Source organism: Macadamia integrifolia, chromosome 7 (genome assembly GCF_013358625.1).
Source record: "Macadamia integrifolia cultivar HAES 741 chromosome 7, SCU_Mint_v3, whole genome shotgun sequence".
NCBI classification, from domain to species: domain Eukaryota; kingdom Viridiplantae; phylum Streptophyta; class Magnoliopsida; order Proteales; family Proteaceae; genus Macadamia; species Macadamia integrifolia.
Window position 1 is genome coordinate 12,019,608 of NC_056563.1, and position 11,363 is coordinate 12,030,970.

At 38.0% G+C, this 11,363-nt stretch overlaps 1 protein-coding gene across 3 annotated transcripts; it reads right to left on the reverse strand.

Moving 5' to 3' along the window:
- Positions 1-3,332: 3,332 nt before the first annotated feature.
- On the reverse strand, positions 3,333-10,664 carry LOC122084078 (tetratricopeptide repeat protein 4 homolog). Of its 3 annotated transcripts, none has more exons than XR_006141820.1 (9): positions 10,294-10,664; positions 9,028-9,240; positions 8,733-8,924; positions 8,354-8,554; positions 8,176-8,256; positions 6,516-6,648; positions 4,196-4,285; positions 3,906-4,045; positions 3,333-3,799 (listed from the first exon to the last, which is right to left on the reverse strand). XR_006141820.1 is itself a non-coding variant. In XM_042652121.1 (9 exons), the coding sequence occupies exons 1-8, from the start codon at positions 10,396-10,398 to the stop codon at positions 3,975-3,977; spliced, it is 1,086 nt and encodes a 361-aa protein (XP_042508055.1). In that variant the 5' UTR covers positions 10,399-10,664; the 3' UTR covers positions 3,333-3,799; positions 3,935-3,974. The 3 variants fall into 3 exon arrangements, 2 of the variants coding, with proteins under 2 accessions (XP_042508055.1, XP_042508056.1); XM_042652121.1 differs by having other exon boundaries at positions 3,935-4,045; XM_042652122.1 differs by having other exon boundaries at positions 3,333-3,805; positions 3,935-4,045.
- Between the last annotated feature and the right edge of the window lie 699 nt (positions 10,665-11,363).

Consider the following 11,363-nt stretch of genomic DNA (forward strand, 5'->3'; position numbering starts at 1 on the left):
AAAAAAAAAAAACTATTTATATACTTAAAAATGTGGATATCCATGTATTGTTTTATTCTTCAACTTGCATACTCACAAGAAGAATTAACTGCTGATAAATTTTTACTGGAAATTTTAAATAAGATTAAAAATTGAAGTTTTATTATTATTATTATTAAATAAATGAATTGTTAACAAATCCATAATTTGTCTATTCATCTTTTTAAATTTAAAAATTTACAGAGAAAAATAAAACATTGTGGTTGCCAATCGACAATGATGGTTATTGACTGGCCGTACCTTGGTCAAGGCTACAACAGCTACTAATCCCAACATAAATTAACATGGCTTCCACTTTAATTAGCAGTTCAAAAACTATTAAGAACAGATAGAACCATGAGTCCAACCAGAGATTCCACACAGTAGTACGCCCTCTTTCTTAACTATTTTTTAAACCCATGTGTTATTTTAACTGTAAACAAAGTCTAATTCATACCTCTTAATCAACATGTATTGGCTAGTATTCACAAAAATTCGAGTCACTCCAAAAATTCCATACAATGGACAAATATTTTAATTCTTAATTAATTCATTATATGATGTTCAACCATTATTAATAGTTTTAGCAAAAACTATGGGCATAGGTGCACAAGACTCGCACATGCGATGTTTGGAGATAGGAATTACGCAGTCTTACCCCGATAATGCCAAGAAATTGTTTCGACCGCCTAACCACCAGGTTGCAACATCTCTACCTTAATCTAAATCAAGTTACAGCTGCTTACGCCTTCAGACCAACAGATTTTATGTTGTTTTCAACTCCATGATGTAATGTAGAGAAGAAGTCAGAAGGGTGATGTGTCTTATTTGAAGTTCAAGTGAATATATCGTTATTTAAGGCCTAAATGTTTTTGCACACCCCACATGGGAAGCATTTTTCAACGGCCCATCTAATTATGCCTTGTGAAATGATGATATGGTAATTCTCACCGTTGGATAGAAAGTACAAATAGTTTTGATTAACCACATATCAAGCTTTAGAACTTAATTAATCATTTATTAGGGTATTGGCATGGCATGGCATGTACATGTATGCCCATACCGGTCTACGGTACTCCGACCACCAATGTGTTTTCTTTCATAGTCCTCAGTCCTCACTTTTCAATGCTCTACCACTTGGCAAACTCCGTCTAAGCTGAAATTTGATACATAACCACTGGCTCTTGGGGTCTACTTATCCACAAAATTTAGATCATGTACTATCAAATAGCAGATATTTGAACAGCCAGAAACCCTCCTATGTAAGCCATGTAGGATCCATGCTGGTCTTCGTGGTTTTTAGTGAGAAATAGTCACCAAATCACACTGCAAATAATATCAAAAAAAAAGACAAGAGAACGCTACCCTACTGGCACAGGTAAATGCCAACACGCTGGCCAATGGAAGGATGCGCAGGTACAGCATGATTGTTCCACACCCACTGTGTTTAGGCATGTACCTGCTAAAGATGGTAGCATTCTTTCTTCCAAAACAAAATTATAGCTGGCCTTATTCAGCAAGATAATGAAAGTTTACTGGATAGGCCCAGCAGTAACACCATTCAATCTACAAAAATCAAGAAAGTTTATTGGATTTTTTTTTTTTTTTCATTAGCGACGGGTATCTAAGCCTTCGCCTTTGGCCTGACTAGTCCCATGGACCCATACTAACCCCACAACTGCATGGACCGGATCATACCGGAGTTGAATGAAATCCATTCAACTTTCACCGTAAGTAATGAAAAGTACTAGACACTCAATGTGAGTGATCCCAAGGAGGTAAAAGGAGTCGAACTCAAAACCAGATACTTCCTAAGGCGAAAGTCCCTTGCCAACTCGGTTGCCCCCTTAAGGATATAAAAGGCACTTCACTCAGCTATAGAAAGGGAAAGCTTCCCAGTGATAAGAGAGCATTTTTCCACGCATAAAACAAAGTTCTGAGATCCGGTCCAAAAAATAAGTGAAACTCATCATTCTCTGTTAGCAAGTCGAGCTTGTGAAGAGAATATTTCAGGATGTACTGCGTGTACCTGTTCTGATGATCCTAAGACTCATCTGGCAGAACCAACAAGTGAATTACAGGATACAGGATACAGGAATTGGAACTCTCTTGGGATGGAGGTTTGGAGTGAACTGTTCTAGGTCCAAGCCCATTACAAGATTTAGGCTGTGTTTGATATTGGGTTTTTCATAATGGGAATGTGCATTCCAATTCTCAGACTGTATTCTAGAGAAAACTGAGAACTTTGTTTGCATGCTCATCTCGTTAAAAATGTAATCTTCATCAACCATCGTCAAGCTTAACTAATCTCCTCAGCCCTCACATACTCCGCCAACAAAACACTATTATGTAATACCAAATCCAGCTCAGTAATTTCATCAAACACCTTCCTTGCAGTCACTGCATTACTAAACCTCACATACATTTCAACGAAAGCCGTTTAACCGAACAATCCGAACCAAACCCAAGTTTAAAAACTGTGTATGGAACATTAAACCGGTTATAGTATCATTGCATCAGTCACAGGCCTGAACAAGAAGAGATGATGGTGAAACAATCAATGGCTTCCTCCTCGAAGCCGCATTTGAAAGCAGAGAAACAAATTCATCTGGGTTTTGGGCATTTAAGTCACAGTTCCGCATCATAGTTTAAAGAGAGATTCTGTTCATCACTTCTTTAAGAAGGGAGATAAAAGTATCTTCACTTTTGGCTAATCCAGTATGAATGCAGATGATAAAAAATTTCAGAATAAATGATGTGGTTGTCAACATTTGGCATACATTTAGATGGTGGATTTGAAAAATCAACCCTCTTGTAGTAGACATAAAGATATCAAATTCATTTAAATAAAATTGAATGTCCATTATTCTAAATTCCTCCTCGCAAACTGGGGGAAGAAAGGTCATGGAGGAAGAATAAAAAACTAATGAAGGTATAACACCATCAGATTAATAGTTCTTTTACATATTATTTTGCTCTTCTCCAAGGCAATTTCTAATAAAATAATACCTGGCACATCATTAGGTAACAGCAAATCTCAATGGCCATGAGCAGCATGGGTTACACTATGTATAACATATCAGAATCAATATATTAATGAAACAGTACTTTCTCATTTGGATCTTAGGTATCTCCATATTATTGCTTTAGAACAGTGACCACTGGCATACAGATTCCAGGCTCTTGGGCTCCAGAGTCCAGACCCATCAATCAGCATTAGGTTGCATTTTCCATTAAGACATGCATTTTGTACACAACCCACAAACTAGTCTTGAGATACAAAAAAGCAGCAATTGCATCTCGAGACACGGGTATTTTGACTTTGGTGATTCAACAAACTAGTCTTCACATATTAAATATGCAACTATCTTGCGGCATGATTTCCAGTAAGTCTTAAGTTCCAGTAACATACAATGACAGCCACTTTGTTTGCAACAACACAGAAATAGTGAATAATTCCTTGATAGAAACAACTCAAAACAAGGTAGCTTCTCTCCAGCAGAATCAATCGATCTATCCTAAACTATGAGCCGCGGCATGAGCTACAAAAACAATTCAAGCTTTGAGTGACATCGTTAAACAGTAACACATTCAATAACACATCATCTTAATCAAAGTGCAGCTGCCTCAGCTCCCAACAGATACTTTGTTTCCTATTCTCACAACTCACTGATAACAGCATGACTAAAGTCAAGTGGATGAAAATCTCCATCACAAGCTGAGAATCTCTGAAGTGCCCACCGGTATTTGATTAGCAAGCTTTGTTGTCTGGTATATTACTCTGTTGCTTAAATGGTGAGTCCAGGAAGGCATACTCATCAGCACACGTGGTAAATTCATTAACATCCAGTTATGGGAAATCTAGACATAATAGGGGATACTTTTACCAGTAAACAAATCTGAGATTGCAACTCACTTGATGAGGCCATGTTGATTATGCCACTGATCCTGCAAAATCATGGTGGAGTCCAGTTCCCAGCTCTGAACTCCCGATAGAAGGTGGAGCGTCTTGAAACAACATAGAATACTGCAGCATTCATAAAAAGACAGAAGAATAACTGCATTACCTCTGGTACATATAAAGACAGAAGAACAAATGAATTATGACTAGTACGATGATGAATCACAACTAATGTGCCACATGATGATGAATCGGTATTTTGGCAGGAAAACACACCTGGGATTCCAGGGATAATGAAATCCCGTTGCCTCAGGACACTGTGAAGTGTTTTCATCTCTTCTACCTTCACCCATTTATGGCCTTTGCCTGAGGAATTGCATTATATACAAAGTGGTCATATATTATAGCATTTAACACCCCCCCCCCATAAAAAAAAAAATTAATATTGAACAAATAAAATAGTTAGGCCTTCCCAACTGACAAAGATGGAAAAGTAAAATCTGCAATAACATACACAATTCATATATTCACTGACAGACTGATGGCAGCAAAGTCACGTAAGTTGTTCACCGTAATGAACTGTTGTTTGAATGCCAAAATGAGCAGTATAAAATACAAATTCTACAGAAGAATAATCATCAAACGGTCCTATCATCCATCCGAACCACTGATACATAGAAATTCAGGTCTAAGAAAATTATGATAATTTCTAAGTTTTGAAAATTCGAAAAATTCTATGGTGTAACTTTTACTGCTACTCATGGTTGAGTTTCACTAGACATAAATGGAATCTTATTTGTTTATGTTGTTTGTCAGCAATGTAGTTTGGATAGACAAGGCAAAACAGGGAATTGAAATGCCTAGTCAGAACCATAGAGGACTTCTTTAGAATTAAAAGGTCTCATGATAAATCAGGACTAAAACAGAAAATATGGACAAAGACAACCCAAGCGAAAACTGTGTTGCAAGAGTTACTTGATTCAAGGACTACAACGTCATACCAAATGTTTCATTTGGTACAGAACCGCAAGAGTTTGACAGACAACTTATTTGATCCCAAAGTCAACCTATTACATGCACGATAACCAATGAATCAGATAAACACAATTTTGTTGAAAATTTCCATCAACAAATTCTTATATACCACATCAAACTCTTTAAAAATTTAGGGCTTTAGGAGCATCCAGATTCAGAAGAAAAAATGTTGGTACTGAATTTCCATCAACAAGTTCTCATATACTTCAACAGTTCTTCATCCGAGAATCCAACAGGGCATATTCTTCTACACTTTCAACCACATTTGGGAGGTAGAAAGGTTCTACAGAATTTTCAGGAGGCTACATTTAAGTTTGGAAGCTCGAGAACCTTGCAAGGAAATTAGAGTAGTTTGATGTTTCACTTAGGACAATACAGTTTTCTTGAAATAGAAAGATGAAATGGCAGTTAATTGCATCCATAGCGGAGCAACACAACCTCACTGAAGTGAGTCGGGGCAAACCCAACCCGAGCCAAAGAGTTGAGCATTCAACACTATCCACGTTCAACCTGAACTCTAACCTGAGTGGCTCAAACCCAAGCCCAAGGCAAATCAGGTTCAAGTAAGATCGAAATTGGGTTGGACTCAACTTTTTGAGTTATTTCTATGTTGAATTATCTCATTCTTATCATCTTATTGTCTGTCATTGGAAGTTGAGGTGGTAGATAGGGTGTGGGAGTAGGAATTTTTCATTTCAAGTGTCTGGGTTTTGTTCTCGACTTTATGTCTTGGGTTTCCTTTTTCGCTGGAGCCTGGAGGTAGGGATCGTTTTTTGTGCTGCAAACAGAGGTGGTTTTGTTTTAGCTAGATTTTCCTTCTTTTTTATTGCTAGCTTCATATTCATGTATGGATCATAAAGTTTTAAGAAAAAATATTTGTTGCTGCTGATGAAAGAAATTATGTTGACTTGACCAACCCTAACAAAATCCAGGCAAAAGCATGATGTGCCAGTGGTGTTCAAATGAAGCCCAATCCTAGACATACCCCAATCTAATTACAGTATATAATTTTAACACTTACAAGTAAGAATAGAATCAATTTGTGACAGCCATCTTGATTTTTTACCCATGTCAAGTCCAATTCTCAGCCCTTATGAAACAACAATACTTCAAAACCAAAAAGGAAACACTTCTTGACCTTAATTCTCCTGAGGCAATATATATGGACTCAAGAGCAGTGATAGTCATCTCTTTACAATTTCCCTCTACCCCAAAAAAAGGGGGGATTGGGAAAATACTAAATCACCTCTCCTTCCCCCCCCCCTTACCCGCACCCCAATAGAAAAGTAAAATAATGTTCATAGCTGCACAAGGATGACAAAAGAGTCCATAATCAAAAGCAGATGAATGTAAAATGAAATAAAAAATGCAAATAAAGGCTTTTATTATGTTCTTTGGTTGCACATGGGTGCAACAGAAAGGCTTGCAGAGTCTCCAAGTAACACTTAAACATCCATCTCACTGTTCTCAAAAATATACTGACAGAAAGGCAAGATAATCATGCATCTGTTCTCTCACATGGTTGTACAAGCAAAAGAATTGGGCAGGTAAGCAGTGTCACCTGCAGATACACCACAGCTTGACTCCTGTGCATCTTTCTCTTCGTCACAGATTCCTTCTGCAAGAGAACCTGCACTTCCCTCCAGGAGATGTCGAAGAATCTCATTCTTTGATAGAGGAACTCCAGAACCTACCTGATGAATCAAAGATCAAAAGGATTTAGTATTAACGGAATGAGAAGATCAAACTTGATTGGGAAAATGCCAATCAAAAAATTTTTATATTGAAAGGTAGCAGTTCTAAATGAATTGTTAGGTGTTGCGGAAGCTGAAAAAGATGCCCAAAACCATGACTGGCAGCACATATTTTGAAGGTTTCCGAAGAACAAATTTCATAGGAACTCTAAAATGCAAAAGCCAAGGTGTTAAGGGCAGATTCCTGTTCTGAGGGCGGCTCGTAGACAGACGAGCTGAGCTGCAAGAAGTCTACTCATCGTTGAGTCATTTTATCTGCGAGAATAGCCACCCACTTCGATTACCCAGACGAGGATTCTGTGCAGTCCTAAAACGATTTGTTTTCATCTTGACAGATCCATCGGTCGTCGTTCGAATCGGGAGAGGATGTGGTGGTAACCCCATTATATCAATTCACAAGGTTCTCATGAACTCAAAGCCGGGCGTCCAGCCATGTAGGAAGACTAACCCTAGCCACTATAGTGACCCCACCCCCAACTGACGCTGAGAAGCACCCTCCATCAACTTCCCTTTTTCCGTGTGCCCAAAACCCGCCAATTTAAATTTGAAGAGAACCCTTTACAATAATTTACTGGTCTGTAGACTGCTTTACTTTAACCTTAACATTCTTCTGTTTCTACAGGTAAGGAATTCTCTTCCATAATTTTTCTGGTTAACAAAATTCTTGATTATTCCAAAATAACTCATACAATGATAACATAGCCCATCCTATGGTTCAATGAAGACTAATTAACCTGATGCAAACCAAAAGTACATTTGAAGCTAATTTTGTTCAACCACAATAATGCTTAAACAAATTTATCGGTTGCAGATAACAGCTAAAAAAGATTCAAATCAGCAAAGCTGTCCATATTGAATGCACCGCATTCATAGAAGGCATATAAACAAAAGAATAAATTACTAAACGGGTATAATTCTCAAGTATAAAATACAGAAAATAAACGATAAACCAGGGGTTTGGGGGAGGGGGGGGCGAGAGCAAAAGCATTGACAAGATTGAACAGAATATACCATCAGCCTTATCAATAGTATCTCGTTAGTACCAAGATATGAAAAATCAATTAAGGATTTCTCTTGCATGAGCATATATTGCACATGTCACCAAAGATTTCAGAAAATGAGTGGAATTAGGTGTTTAAACAGTCAACTAAATTGGTCACGCTCACAATAACTTATCAAGATCGAACACCATGAGAAGCAAAAACTAAGGCGCTAAAGATTCAAGTGAAAGACACCAACCCGAGTAGCCTTTCTTGTCAATTACGTAGGTGGTCCAGCATAAATCTTTGGGCATTAAGCAAACTGGATGCCACTCTCATTTTCAAACCAAGTAATTGAGCTAATTTTCTTTGTTTAATGAAACATAGTGTTTATCAAATTAAGTTCTACATAAATTTGGAGAAAGAAAATATGAATCGCTTATCAAACACCAAAAGGAGCACACTCAAACTCACATGTCAGGCATACCTCATAATACAGCTCAACAGCATCACGGGTGTAATTGTGTTCCTTATCCCAAGGTAATGGAGGACAACTTTCTGAAAACATGTTTGAAGCTAAGGATGTGAACTGATTTTATGCAATCAAATATTAAATTCAAGAAATATATGATTAAGATATAGAAATGGAAAATTTGGCAGGATATCATGTCAAGATGAGGAGAGAACATATCCGTCTCACAGAAATCTTCAATAAAGTCACTGGACATGACCTCTGCGTAAAGAAGAAGAACCGGCCAGTGAAGAATATTATTTTTATCTAGCATTGGCTTTCTGATTCCAGTAAGTTCTTGATACAATGGCTTCCCTAGCTTCAACTCTCTATTCTCAATGGCAGATGCAAGATCCTGCAAAGATTTGGGAGGGAAAGATTAAATTCACAAATATCCCATATATGCTATCCACAGATGTACAAATGTCTAACCCTTTTTTTCTTTCTTTTGATAGGTAGGGAAGGAAGTAGGTAACAGCCAGGAGGCTCGAACTTGAGACCTCCTGGTGAGCATGGATTTACAAATATCTAACCTTAGCAGCAGCCACAGCCTGCAATACTTGAGCCTCATGTTGTTCACATTCTGATTTTCGCAAGTCTATTTCCTTCAACAGCTTTTTCAGTTCATCATTACCCGAGAACTGCTCTAGTCCCATTTGGCAGAATGATTTTGCCTCAGTCAACAGATCTAAAGACAAGGCAGCTTTGGCAGCTCGATAAAGTGCCTAAGAAACATGTTGATCCCTTCAAAATTTTAAAATCTTAACTTCTCCATAAGATACATCGCTTCATAATAGAATCAAACATAAACACCAGCATACTTACAACCTTGACATTTGTAGGACACAGCTTAATTGCCTCTTCAGCATCTTCAAGGGCACGTCTGTAGTTTCCCAGGAGAAGATTCACATGAGCACGATTTGCATAGAGAATTGAATTCTCTTTGTCATTTAATACCTTCTGATTGATTGCCCTAGTATAGCAATCAATGGCTGCAGAATAATGTTTTTTCCCCATCTTAACATACCGGTTACCTTCTTCCTGCATCACCATGGGTATAAGATGAATAGAAAAGAAAGGGTTGAGCAAATAAAACTTAAGCGGACAGCAGCGACCTAAATTCTCAAGCATATAAATGAACCATAAATCAAGTATGTTACAAGGATACTGGCACCCAAAGAGTTCCTTCAAATGTAAATTATGTCACATCACGAAAACATTCTATCCTAAATAGATGATGGAAAGTTTTCTGATTTCAAATACAAACTGCATTGAATGACATGTTTCTCACTTCTCAACAAATTCTAACACCTCAAATGCAATTTGTGGTTCCTTTATATGCGATACTAAATACCACACAGATTATTATGCAAAGGAACCAACTCTGCCTGAGGTTGTGCAGAGTCAATTGACAATTAGTTTCGGGATTTTTTCTCCTGGTTCAATTTCAATAATCAGGTGGACAATGAACCCAAAGGGTCTGGTCCTCCAATAAATTCAAAGGGAAGCCATCTCTAAAATAACTACAGGGCCAAAAGCAGAAATTTAACGGTGAAAAAAGAAAAGAAGTGAAGTTCCCCATTGTATAACAACAAATTCTGGAGTTATTACATCACTTCAATGATTATGAAGACAAAATCCCTCATATATGGGTGCAGTTTCAATCAGAGTATAGTTTCCTATCAAAAAGGTTTTGAATTCTCCAACTATTTCTTCCACACCAACAGTGCAAGCATAGGTGAAGAAACAAGTCAATACATGAACTGAACCAATCAGTCACTTAAGTCAAAAAAGGAGCTTAATCTTTCACAATTAACAAATACTTCTATAAATACTACTATCATTTAAAAGAAGGATAAAAAATCTCAGTACTTCATCATCCCCTTTCCTTCATTTTTCATATCGTCCACTCATAACAATCTTGGTATCCCAATTACAGGCTCTCTATCGAAAACAAACATAAATCCATGAAACCCATGAACCCAAAAGGGACGCTAATAGAAATTGAAATGGCAGCTTAAGAATTATCCCTAAGTTCATAAAAGTGAAATCTTGAGATATTTGAAGGAAATGAAAAAACAAAAGGAATCAGACCTTGAGCTCGAGAGCGGCGGACTCCTTAAGAGCGGTGATAGCATCGATATCTGCATTCTCGGTATCGGTTTTGGGTTCGGAACCTGATTCCATCCAAAGCGCCATTTCCCACACAAACTGAATACTACTGCTTCTCCATCCCACACAAACACAAAATGATTCGCAGACTCGCACTCGAACTCTCAACACAACGACACAATGGCAGCAGCTCTCTCGCTTTCAGTGTCTGATAAGTCAACAGTTCCGTTTCCAGTTTCTTTGTTGAAAAAGCTTGAAAGTTGAAGCAGAGGTTCAAGACTCCGAGGATCACGGGGTTAGGAAAGAAAGGAGAAGTTCCTAGCTTCAACTTGTTCATCTCAAATCCTGAATCATTCGAGTTGTGAGCAGGGTTTTAAAAACTCGGAATCAGTGTCAAAATCGGGCAGGACGATCCCGATTCAATTAGTACCAATTCCGAAGTGAATCATCCGATTCACCGAGTTTTAAGACCCTGGTTGTGGGCCTAATGAAAGTTTTGTCTTGACAATCCGAATCTACCCTGGCCCGCCCTGGGCCTAAATAGGGTTTGGGCCAAGTTTTTTGACCCTGATGGTGGGTTAGAGTTGAAAAACCCCAACCTTGGGTCAGGGTTGGGTCAGGCTCAAGTTGAGGCCTCAGTCCGGCCCAACCCGGCCTGAAATTTAACCTTGAATTTTTATATTAGAATTTAGGCCTCCTATTGAGATTTCATTGTCCTATAATTTTGTAATGTATAAGATATGAATCGCAAAAAGAGGTCAATCAAGATTAGTTTAACCATTGCATAAGTCAAGGTCAACCCAATCCAATCCTGATAAGCCCAATTAGGGTTGGGTTGGGTTAATATGAACCCAACAAGGTTGGGCCTAAACATGAATCCGACAAGGTTGGGTTGAGCCTAGATTGAATTTTGAGAATCTATGATTGAATTAAGATTTTAAGAAACCGGCCCAACCCGATCCTGTTTCACCCCTAGTAATACTTATAATTTGTTGTTTTGTGGCAGGACGGGCCTTCCCTCCAAGGCTTTCATGGTTTTGACGATGAGGCAT